This window comes from Schistocerca gregaria, chromosome 2 (assembly GCF_023897955.1).
Source record: "Schistocerca gregaria isolate iqSchGreg1 chromosome 2, iqSchGreg1.2, whole genome shotgun sequence".
In the NCBI taxonomy this organism is placed as follows: domain Eukaryota; kingdom Metazoa; phylum Arthropoda; class Insecta; order Orthoptera; family Acrididae; genus Schistocerca; species Schistocerca gregaria.
The window spans coordinates 432,283,726-432,296,634 of NC_064921.1; the positions used below are offsets into that span (position 1 = coordinate 432,283,726).

Below are 12,909 nucleotides of genomic sequence, written 5' to 3' on the forward strand. Positions count from 1 at the left end.
GCCTACATGTGTCTTATTGTCCATAGGCAGTTACTTGTAACAAACAGAAAATTCAGTTGAGAAAACTGTTAACATTAGAAGGAGCCAGAATGCCTGCCTGCTTGGTAACACACAAGGTGAAATGTGAAGTTCTGCCAATAACACTGCAACTCAAGAAAGGAAACAGGACTAATCTGATGAATTACAGACCCATATCATTGATGCCGATTTGCAGTACAAATTTGGAGCATATATTGTGTCTGTGTATGTGCAGATGGATATGTGTGTGTGTGTGTGTGCGAGTGTACACCTGTCCTTTTTTTCCCCTAAGGGAAGTCTTTCCGCTCCCGGGATTGGAATGACTCCTTACCCTCTCCCTTAAAACCCACATCCTTTCATTTTTCCCTCTCCTTCCTTCCTTCCTGACGAAGCAACTGCCAGTTGCGAAAGCTCGTAATTCTGTGTGTGTTTTGTTCATGTGCCTGTCTGCCGGCGCTTTCCCGCTTGGTAAGTCTTGGAATCTTTGTTTTTAGAGTATTGTTTTTGTGACATGAGATCCTTACATGATACAATTGATGGACAACATTGACAAAGTCCATAGAAGGACAGCTTGGTTTGGATTATCGAGAAAATGGGGAGAGAGTTTCACAGATTTGATAAGTGAGTTGGGGTGTCAATCATTAAAACAAAGGTATTTTTTTGCGGTGAGATAAACATAATAAAATAAGAAATAACAGAGCTTTGAAGGAAAGATTTTTAAGTGGTCATTATTTCCAATTGCTGTTAGAGAATCAAATAGCAGAGAAATAGTCTGAAGGTGGTTCGATGAGCCCTATGCCAAACACTTTAGTGTGAATTGTAATCATGCAGATATGAACAAAACACTTAATATAGAAACGCTGTATTCCGAAACTTCTAAATCTTCTTTTTGGGAGGCAAGAGGAATTGGCTGATGACAGTCCCGAAGGAATGTTGAAAGAAACTGGGAAAGTACAGGGAGAAGCTGGGGGATTCACAATACAACAATGGCATTAAGAAAAAAATAAAGATTACAGTCAGTCAGCTGTGGTGGGAGAGATATGTAACAGGGGAAGAAGAAACTGTTGCTGGAACAAAGAAAGGAATTTAGTAGGAACAGGAAGAGTGGAGGTGAGGATAGTGACTGGTGAAGATGCTAATTGATGAAGGGGGAAGGTGGAGACGTACAGAGAACGAAGGTCACAACTGCACAATATATTTTTAAAAAATCAGAAATTTTCTATCTTTTCTGCATGACAGCTCACTGCCCAACTTCTCTTCTAACTGTTAAATAATGAAATATTCTCATAATATACATATAACATTCCATCCAAAATTTTCCATAATTGCACAGTTAGAGAAAGAACTCACACAGGACAATACAAAATCCATTGTATATTTATCAAAGATGAAAAGAAAGTTCTTTGTTATTATCAGACACTTCACCTGTAGCTGAAGTTATTTTATTCACCAATACTGTATGCCTGCTGCTACAAACATGCTGAATTTTTGTGCAGCACAAACCAATCAGACAAAGAACATTAAAGAATTATTTATCACAATAACAGATTGTCTTTGATGAGAGGTGGGCAAATTCACTAATGCGGGCTTGGGCTCCCATGTGTTCCTGCATTGCTTGCCCTTGGGTGCTGTCAGGCAGCAGTTCCCCATCCACCTCTCCGCTAACATCGTTTATTTGTTACTGATATACAAGCGGCAAAGTGGGCCAGTTTACTTTGTGTTGTTAGTGTTGTCACTATCAGAGTCTTTTTGGCATTTGTGGTACAACAGAATTAGTGAGAGGAAGATGGCTGAGGAATTAAGATCCTCAAAACAAAAACTGGTTGAACCACTATTCTTCAACCCAGTGTGGGAAGAAAATCACTTCCTTTTGGAAACACAAACCAGCCTTTAGTGTTTCTTTTGTAATGCTATTTTAATCACATGGAAGAAGTACAGTGTGTGTGTGTGTGTGTGTGTGTGTGTGTGTGTGTGTGTGTGTGTGTGTATGTGTGTGTGAATTTCTTGAAAATATTACTATTATCTATAATGTATTATGTGTGGTTTTGACCTTTATTTTACCTCTTCCTTGAAATGTCAGAAAGTAAACCATGTCACCCACAATGATGAGTGAGCTTACCACACAGCTATTAAAATAGCCAAAACAGTGTGCCCCTTCACAAAAGAAGAATTTGTGACAAGGTTGTTGCTGCCTCAACAATCTTGTATCCAGTGACCCTTTCTGTTTTTTGAAATAGTTTCTCTTACATGGAGAACAGTTTGCAGATGCAAGGCTGAGGACATGGAAAGGCAAGTGAAAGGTAAGACTATGGATTTAGTTTTTTTTCCCTCTCTTTGGCTTTGGATGAAAGCATGAATGTAACATGCTGTATTTATAAGAGGTTTTGATGCTAAGTTCAATGTCATGGAGGAACTCCTTCATTTCGTGCCAACACATGATACAACGATGGACAATGACATATTTTATTGCTTAGAAAACATTATTGACAAATACTCTTACAAGCTTTGATGGGAAAAACTTCCATTGATTTCAACTGATGGAGCTCTTGTAATAATTAGTAAAAAGTCTGGTGTTGTTGCTTTGATAAGAAAAACGTTGAAAGAAGTTGGTATCCAATAAGAAATACCAGTGATACAGTATGTCCTACATCACGTTAATAAGCCGGCAAAATGTGCCAAAATACAGGATACCATGGATGTTGTTGAAAAAACCATTAATAAACTGAGATTGTTTGGGATGTTGATAGTTTATAAATCCTTCCTAGCAGAACTAGGTTGTGACTATTTTGTGCTGTATTTTTTGAAGTACAATGGCTGAATTGAACAATGGAAACTCCAGGTAGGAATATCAACAATGTAGGAAAAGACAGATTGCTACTTACTGTAAAGAAGACACGTCAAGTTGCAGACAGGCACAATTAAAAGACACTTACATAAAGCTTTTGGCCACAGCCTTCATCAGTAAACAACACACACACACACACACACACACACACAAACACACACACAATGGGCGCACCTCACACAAACACGGCCGCCAACTCCAGCATCTTGGGCTGGAATTGTGTTGTTTCTTTTTCCACCCTTGCATAAGGACATGGCATTATTCACAGTTATTCATGGATATGGAAGTAAAAGAGAGTGATGACTCTACAAAGCACCTGACAGAGCACAACTTTGCTGGATAGACATAAACTAATTACCAACATTTTTGACACCGTTTTGCTGTTATGGATAAAGCAACTTTCAGATGGGTCTTCTAAACACTTTTTGAATATTGCACTAGTTATAAATTAAATAAATCTTGGAAAGGAGACAATGAGTGAATATTTTGATGAATTTGTTACTGTGCTAAAGCCTTTGTTCGAAAACTCTGATTGTAGATTTAGTGACTTAAACCAATTTGAACTTTACTTTAGTATTTTTGCAACTCCTTTTGCAGTGGATGTTGGAAGTGCACCTCCTGAAACTCTTTTGGAGCTCATTCACTTTCAGTATAATGCCCAGGAAGAGATTTCACACTGCAGAAAATACTGATATCTTTTACAAGAACATCTCTTGAAAACAGTTGCTGCAACTGTTTTGAATAGCTGCTCAAGTCTGCAGTATGTTTGGGACCACATATTTGTGTGAAAGTATTTTCTCAGTAATGAAATTAACAAAACTGAAGTTTAGGAGCAGCCTTAATGACATTCAGCTGACTGTAGCAATGTGTCTGATAACCTGTAATCTCACTCCAAACATCAAGATGTTAATAAAAAACATTTAAAACCAATTGCAGAGTGATGAAAATATATGTAGCTTTCTTTTTCATAAATAGTAGGCCAGCTCCAAACTCATCCCTCCTCAGTAACATTACAACCATGTAATAAGTAAACAGATTTTTAATAAAACTTATTACTTTATGTCTGTGTTTGTGACCAGGAAATTAAGTCAATGAAAAAGATACATTTACCTTGGTCCCTATCCCCCACCCCACCACTTGCCGCACTCTCCACCAAAGAGAACAATATAATTTTTAACATATCATACTGCTTATATCTGCTGTCAACCTATGCAATGTATTACTTCGGGGCACTGCTTTGCTCATAACAAAGTGAAAAGATTGCTCTTTATTCATTTCTTTGTCACTGTGTTATGGCTCTATTGAACTTCAGATGGTCAGTCATGTTACTGTCATTTGCTGGTGTCATCTGAATGTGTACACGCCTTTAGTTTTTTTCAAATGAAGCAAGAATGGTACATTTGAGCTCAGAGAAAAGCAGAACATGTTTTACGAACTGGACACAGGGAAAAAAGAATCAAAATAAAATTTCCCTTACTGACAAACATAAGGAAACAAGAGGACTGTTTTGCAACCTAATAATTGACATGCAAAGCCTTAACTGATGAGACAGCACATAACAGCATGCATGCTACTGTAAATTATCTGCTTTTCTTCACGACAGAATTGTTATATGTTAAGTATTGTTACTTTTTCATTCAATGGCACTCTTATGTGAGCTAAGAGATGCTACACTTCCACAAATATTATGCAGATGTTATACTTGTATTGTCATACTATAATAATTACAAGAATATAAATAATACTTACAATGATATAATGGGACTACAAACTCGAGCATCAGCTGTTGATCGTGTATTGTTAGTAGTCTTCAGTTCAGTTCACAACTGTACATAATAAAAGTCCAAGAACTAAAGAATGAATCCTATCAATAATTTCAACACATTTTATATCATTCGAAATGTGTCCTACAAGCATTGTTGCTGAAATACAGTCTCTCAATTCTATTTTGAATTCCCATGTTCTTGTCTCCAGCAATGGAGATGCTATGGTGGAAGAGAAGCAGAACAAATTTGGCTGGCAAATGGATAACACTCATACCAATGTGTCAGGGCAAGAAAAACATGTGTGTTACATGACAAAATTTATACATATCTGAATAATAATGAATGTTATGCAAGTTTGAGGTATTCAAAGGGTGACACTATAAGTCGATAAAACAGACACATAATGGGAAAAAGATGAAGATAAGGGAGAAGTGATTCTATGAGAATTGTTTTCCAAAGAAAATAGTTAAACACAATTCCAAGAAAACATATAAAAAACCTTGGCTAACTAAAGGAATAAGAATATCTTGCAACTGTAAAAGAGAACTGTATCTAACAACAAGAGGGAGTACTGACCCCGAAATTGTTCAATATTATAAAAACTATTGTGCGGCACTGAGAAAAGTTATTAAAAAGTCCAGAAGCATGCGTATCATGTCTGAGATCAGTAACTCTGATAATAAAATTAAAGCAATTTGGAATATTATTGAAAGGGAAACAGGGTAACCAAGAGCACAGGAAGACTTTAGTGCCATAAAACTGAATGACAAGTGTACTAACAAACAATCAGAAATTGAAAATATTTTCAATAATCATTTTTTAAATGTTGTTGAGAAAATAGGATCTAGATCTTCACTAGAAGAGGCAAGGCTACTAATAGAAGAGGCCATACCTGTGCATTTTGAAACAACTGTAATTCCACCAACCTCTCCCTCTGAAATCAGTAAAATAATCAACTCACTGAAAAGTAAAAGCTCTTAAGGAATTGATGGCATTTCCAGCAAGGTACTTAAGGCTTGTTCCCCACAGATAAGTAGGATTCACAGCCACGTATGTAATAGCTCTTTGGAGCAGGGTGTTTTCTCTGATAGACTGAAATATGCCATTGTAAATACATTGCATAAAAAGGGGGATACATCGGATGTCAACAACTACCGCCCAATCTCTCTTCTGACAGCTCTATCAAAAATTTTTAAGAAAGTAATGTATTCACGAGTAGTCTCCCATATTTGTAAAAATAAAGTACTAACAAAATGTCAGTTTGGTTTTCAGAAAGGCTTTTCAACAGAAAATGCTATATACACTTTCACTCGTCAAATATTAAATGCTCTGAATAACCGGACATCACCCATTGGTATTTTTTGTGATCTCTCAAAGGCCTTTGATTGTGTAAATCATGGAATTCTTTTAGATAAGCTAAGTCATTTTGGTTTGAGGGGGGGCAGTGCACAAATGGTTTAATTCATACTTAACTGGAAGAATGCAGAAAGTTGAAATAAGTGGTTCATGTAATGTTAAAACACCAGCTGATTCCTCAAACTGGGGGGCTATCAAGTACAGGGTCCCACAGGGTTCCGTCTTAGGTCCTTTACTGTTCTTGATATACATTAATGACTTACCATTCCACATTGATGAAGATGCAAAGTTAGTTCTTTTTGCTGATGATACAAGTATAGTAATAACATACAAAAACCAAGAACTAAGTGATGTAATTGTGAATGATGTTTTTCACAAAATTATTCAGTGGTTTTCAGCAAACGGATTCTCTTTAAATTTTGATAAAATGCAGTATATACAGTTCCATACAGTAAATGGCACAACTCCAGTAATAAATATAGACTTTGAACAGAAGTCTGTAGCTAAGGTAGAATTTTCAAAATTTTTAGGTGTGTCCATTGATGAGAGGTTAAGCTGGAAGCAACACATTGATGATCTGCTGAAACATCTGAGTTCAGTTACGTATGCTATTAGGGTTATTGCAAATTTTGGTGATAAGAATATCAGTAAATTAGCTTACTATGCCTACTTTCATTCACTGCTTTCGTATGGCATCATATTCTGGGGTAATTCATTGTTGAGTAGAAAAGTATTCATTGCTCAAAAACGTGTAATCAGAATAATTGGTGGAGCCCACCCACGGTCACCCTGCAGACATTTATTTAAGGATCTAGGGATCCTCACAGTAACCTCACAGTATATATATTCACTTATGAAATTTGTTGTTAATAATCCAGCCCAGTTCAAAAGTAATAGCAGTGTACATAGCTATAACACCAGGAGAAAGGATGATCTTCACTATGCAGGGTTAAATCTGACTTTGGAATAGAAAGGGGTAAATTATGCTACCACAAAAGTCTTTGGTCACCTACCAAACAGCATCAAAAGCCTGACAGATAGCCAACTAACATTTAAAAATAAATTAAAATAATTTCTAGATGACAACTCCTTCTACTCATTGGCTGAATTTTTAGATATAAATTATGGGGGGGGGGGGGGGGGGGGGGCAAAAAAAACTTATACATTAGTGTCATGCAATAATTTAGTGTAATGTAATATCTTGTACATACATCTTTTATTAACCTGACACATTCCACATCATTATGAAGTGTCGTATTCATGATCTATGGAACAAGTATTAATCGAATCTAATCTAATCTGAGAAGACTATGACAGAGCATTGGAAGATCTAAGTTGAAACAAGGCACCGGAGTAGATGACATTCTCTCAGAATTATTGAGATTCTTCGCAGAATCATCCAGACCAAAATTATTCCACCTAGTATGCAGTACACATGAGGCAGATGAAATACTCTCAGACTACGACATGAATTTAATGATATCAACATCAAAGAAGGCAGCTGCTGACAGATGTCAGTATTACTGAACCATCAGTTCAATAACCCATGTTACAAAGTACTAAAACAAATTACTTACACAAAAAAATGACTCACAGATGCCTACCTTGGGAACGATCAGTGTGAATTTTGGAGAAATGTAGGAACACGCAAGATAATGCCAATAGTATGACTTGTCATAGAAGAAAGATTGAAGAAAGGTAAATCTACGTTTATATCATTCATAGATTTAGAAAAAGGTTTTGACAGTACTGACTGAAACACTTATTCAGATTCTGAATGTAGGGGTTATGAAACACAGGTCCAAAGTGTATCTACAACTTTTACATCTATGCAATTAAAAGAGCCAAAGACATGAAAAGAAGGTAGTCATTGGGAAGGGAGTGAGACAGGGATGTAGCCTATTTTCAATGTTATTCAACTAAACAAGCAGTAAAGGGGAATTTGGAATGGGAATTACAGTTCAGGGAGAAAAAAATAACGAGAATTAGCAACAACATTGTAATTGTGTCGGAGGTGGCAAAGGACATGAAAATTCAGTTCAGGGTGGTGTCTTGAAACCAAGTTAGAAGATGAAAATTAACAAAAGTAAAACATGGGTAATGACGTGTAGTTGAATTAAATCACGTGAATTAGATTACATTACGGAAGCGAACTGTGACTGATAAGCAGTCCAGACAAGAAGAAAATAGAAGCTTTTGAAATGTGATGCTACAGAAGAAAACTGAAAATTAAATGGACAGCATGTGCATGTGCACATGCACATTCCCCTCCCCCCTTCCCCCCTGTCCTCACACACCAGCTGTAATTGAACATGAAAAACTGAGTTCGCTGTACTCCATGCTAAAGCTAGAACAGAAGCAAAGGTTCAAAAGTTAATGCAAATTTTGAATTTTAAGTAACATTGGGTCCTCACACACCAGCTGTAATTGAACATGAAAAAATGAGTTCGCTACACCCCATGCTAAAGCTAGAACAGGAGCAAAGGTTCAGAAGTTAATGCAAATTTTGAATTTTAAGTAACGTTATGCACTACGTTTGATTTTAATTAATTTGTAATTTATTTTGTAATTCATTTCACTCAAGAGATAATAATTAAAAACGTCCCAGAACAAGTAAAAAAGGACATCCACTCAAATTGGAAGTTGATTACCAAGAACATGATTTCTAAAAAGAAAAAAAACTTACCTTGTTGGCTATGTAATCACCAAGCGCAATTTCTTTCTTGCCACTCAAATTATTGTCATTCATAAACCTCAGAATCAGCTTGAAAATAGCCAGAGAATCCTGATAATCAATGTCTTTTGACTTAGCAAGAAACGGTGTCTTAATAGGCTCCCTCTTCATGCCCCAAAGATGACTCTGAAATATAGTTACATACTCATTATACTTCTGAGAAATCTGCATTGTTCATATTACACAAGGTACATGTCTAAAAGATGGAAACCCTCTGTGGTTGGAACTAGCTAATTGTTTCTCAGTTAAAACAATTCAGAGACAACTATGGTTTTTCTCTGTGAAATTAGAATAAAAAATAAGTGGCTATCAAGTCTACTACTTCGAATGACTTTGTTAAGCCTAATAAAATTAACAACTCAACTACAAACTATGACATTCTAATAAGTTAAGCTTTTTAAACATTTTAATGATCTACATTTACATCTAATCATATCAGAAGAAACAAAAACAAATTTTAGTACAAGTCAGGACCCCATAGCACAGATACAAAAGGTAGCAGAAACATGATTAAAAACTCATGTCTTAGTAGATTATAAGGCCACCCCCAAACCCAGTCCAATCCAAGTTATGTTAAGTGACATTATTAACCATATACTTCTCGATAACACGATTAACTGTATCAAAGGAAAATTCTCTTGAGAAACCTACAAAATTGGCAAGGAGACAGAATGGCTGACCAATACTTACCGTCAGGAGGTGCAATTCCAGTACTATTGATAGACGCATTGTTGTTTCCCTCACCATCACATCAGGTGTGTCCCTCTAATTCTGGGGTCTGAGTGTTTGCCACTGCTTTCTAACCTTCCACAATGCAAACTTCTTTCCTTCCCGAGGAAAGAATTAATAGTTCTGAAACTGGGATTACTGTTTTCAATTTTTTAAATGTGTCTATCAGCAGCACTGGAATTTTGCCTCCCAAAGGTAATTATTAGCCAGGCAGCCTACAGCACCCAGGAGCCAATTTACGCAGGGTTAAAATGGCATGTGTCCATTTAGCACTCTCAATCTTGCCCCAGACTCCAAGGCTTCTTCCATAAATGAAGAAGTGTGTGATCAGTACAAACAGAGCTCACACACTTTTAAATCTCAGGCAAGGATAAATTTTCAGTATACAACTCTTATTTATCAGAAATGAATTTGATGTTTGTTCTTAGCACCAGAATTAGAATTTTTTATGTTTCCATAAATTACTGCTACACATATCAAGAAGTTTCTTGATGAAATCCATAACAATTTCCTGTTAAAATAATTGACTATCATGCATTGTTTTTTAAAAACATCAAATTCTTCAGCACTTTTCACAATACATATAATTTTATCACACATACTATATTTTATGGTTATAGAAGAGTGCTGTAAAATTTCCAATTCCACACAACAAAATAATATTTTTAGAAGCAACATTTACCTTGAAGTAGACATTGGTGAATTTAGTAAATGCATAATGATCGATGTCATGTGGTAGATGATACTTCTCATTCTGGGCAGATGACTGTACACCACCAACTACTTTTACCAAATTTCTTTCTGAATGGACTTGTTGCCAATCTATGAAATAGAAAAACAATATGAATTAGTAGTAATAAATTGTCGGTAATAAAAGATTGCCATTATGTCTTTTAATGATGTATATTTCCATACTTAACTGTATATTGATAAGTGATTTTGTTCTTAACAGTCTGAACTACTTCTGAAGATGCAATTAATTTGCAGCACCATTTTCAGTTATCTACATCCTGACAACAGATTATGAACAATGTGTCATAATGATATCCTTCAGTCTTTTTTATGTTATCTTACTAACTTTATAATAACTGATAACTGGGTGATGGTACTCATGCCGATGTAGAAGGTCAAACAGTGTTTATGTAACAGCAAGTATATGACATGTGTCATTTCACAGGTGGCTGTCCCTTTGACAGTTCCGAAAGCTCCGAAAGCTTGTAAAAGTTAAATGCTTTTGTGCATATGTTCCATTGCTACCACTTGTTGAGTAGACTTTTCATCTATTCATTTACATTATATTATCAATAACTGATTATTTTTGTTGTTATAACTTTATAAAAAGTTATACATATTTCCTTTTTTTAAAAATAAAATATGTCTGACCTAATAATTTATAAGTATCATGTGAGTGGTTCACATATAGATTAAATTAAGTGAATTTTTTGGTTATTTAAAAAGTGAAAGAGAACAGGGGCACTACATAATAATATGACAGGTTCTTTCTGACAGTATATCAATTTAGGAAGTTGAGAATATCTATGCTTCAATACTAAATATCATAACACAGACCGTCAGAATTTGTTTCATTCTCAAAGCTCTTACCATCAAGTTTACTAAAGATGAAAGCTAACTCTGCAGGTATCTCCAGGTGGTTCACACCAGCTACAGCACGAGAAGCCCTCTCCTGCTCCTCACGCTGTGCCTTCACTCGGGCTCTTTCACGTGCTACCTTTTCAACCTCTGCTCGTCTCTTTAGTTCTTCCTGAAAGGAAAAAAAAAACAGCTATAAATTCAAGTATTTCTAAAAAGAAAGAAAATAAAAAATAGTGTTGGAAAGTTCTTGTGGAATACATACTTTTGGATTCAAAGAAAGGAGACCTCTCACTGAAAAGAACAAAAATTGAGTTGTCAATAGGCACACACAAAAAGAAAGAAAACTTGCTAGCTTTCGCAGTTTATCCTTTTACAATCTAGAGCAAAACACACACACACACACACGTCTATGCACTTATATGGTGCCGGGAGTCCAGCAGGCACTATATAGGGACATAGGTTTGTATGCGCATTTGTATATATAAGTGAAGTGTGCGCATGTATATGTTCTGTGTGTATTTCACTCTAGATCATAAATGTATAACTATGAAAGCTAGAAACTTTTCTCTCTTTTTGTATGTGCGACTCAATGCTTCTGCTTTTCTGTCAGTGGCCTCCTTTAGTGCAAAAGTATTAACATAAAAATAGCAATTGGTACACAAATCAGCATACATAAAGAAAATTATTTATTACAAATAGGCTGCAGAACACCCATATAAACACATGCATTTCAGAACAAACTTTACTGCTATATGTTTCATGCCCAAAACACCAAACGGGAATTTCTTGGCATGAGCCACATAATACACCGATGTCATCAGCAATCCCTCTGATGCTGATCCAGTGGTTTTCCAGAACCATTTTCTTTATATTTTTCTACACTGTCATCAGTAACTGACGTGCTAAGGCATCCAGGGCTGTTGTTGTCTTCAATGTTTATTCAACCCTCTTTGAAACATTTACACCACATGCAAGCTCTTGTCTTACTCATAACAGATTCGCCAAAAAGACAGCCAATATTTCAAAAGCGGTGCTGCACTTCATTTCATTTTTCAAGCAAAATTTAAAGGAAATTCTTTGATCTGTCTTTTTCTAAAGTGAAAATTTGCCGAGCACTCGAAAACACATATAACCTTTTCAACTGTCAACAATAAACTAAATATTCAAAATAAATGAAAATACAAAAATACATCAGGAACATGTACCAAAAAGTAGCAACAAAATTTTGAAAATCAGATGATAAAGGTTCAAGAATTTAAAAAAAAAATTGTTTGGCAGGGTGAAACAACTTGTACAAATAGGAAATGGAATATCACATAGGCTCAGTCATAGATAAAGCAGGTGGCTGGTTTCAGTTCAGTGGTAGAATACTAGGGAAATGCAATCAGTCTACAAAGAAGATTCCTTATGAAAAACTCATGTGATCACTCCTAGAATACTGCACAAGTGTGTGGGACCCACACCAAATAGGACAAACTAAACTGGCAAACACTTGAAGACACACACAAACTATCCCATGAAATGCTGCTTAGTAAGTTTCAAGAGCCAACTTTAGTTGATGAATCTATGAATATATTACAATCTCGTGCGAAGACAAGACAAGACTAATTACAAAACACACTTCCTGCGCTCTACACATCAATAGAATGAGGAAAAGTCCTAATAACAGGGATGTACACTCTGCCACATGCTTCACAGTGATTTGCAGAGAATGTATGTGGATATGAATGTAGATGTAAATGTAGACATAGATGTTCTTCACTTGCTTCAGCTCATCTGTGTGGATCCAGCAGTCACGAATTAATTCTGTTACGGCTGTAACATTCCACGTGCCACTATACTGAAATAAACTAAACAGTTATTTGTCA

The 12,909-nt window shown here is 35.8% G+C and overlaps 1 protein-coding gene across 8 annotated transcripts in view; it reads right to left on the reverse strand.

Moving 5' to 3' along the window:
* The window catches only part of LOC126324633 (unconventional myosin-XV), a 921,967-nt gene that overhangs the window by 349,450 nt on the left and 559,608 nt on the right, over nt 1-12,909 (reverse strand). For all 8 annotated transcript variants that reach the window (XM_049995079.1, XM_049995082.1, XM_049995077.1 and 5 more), the window contains 3 exons: nt 11,051-11,210; nt 10,131-10,270; nt 8,672-8,845 (listed from right to left, as the gene is read on the reverse strand). In XM_049995079.1, the coding sequence (XP_049851036.1) occupies nt 8,672-8,845; nt 10,131-10,270; nt 11,051-11,210 (474 nt within the window). The remainder of the gene's footprint in view (nt 1-8,671; nt 8,846-10,130; nt 10,271-11,050; nt 11,211-12,909) is intronic.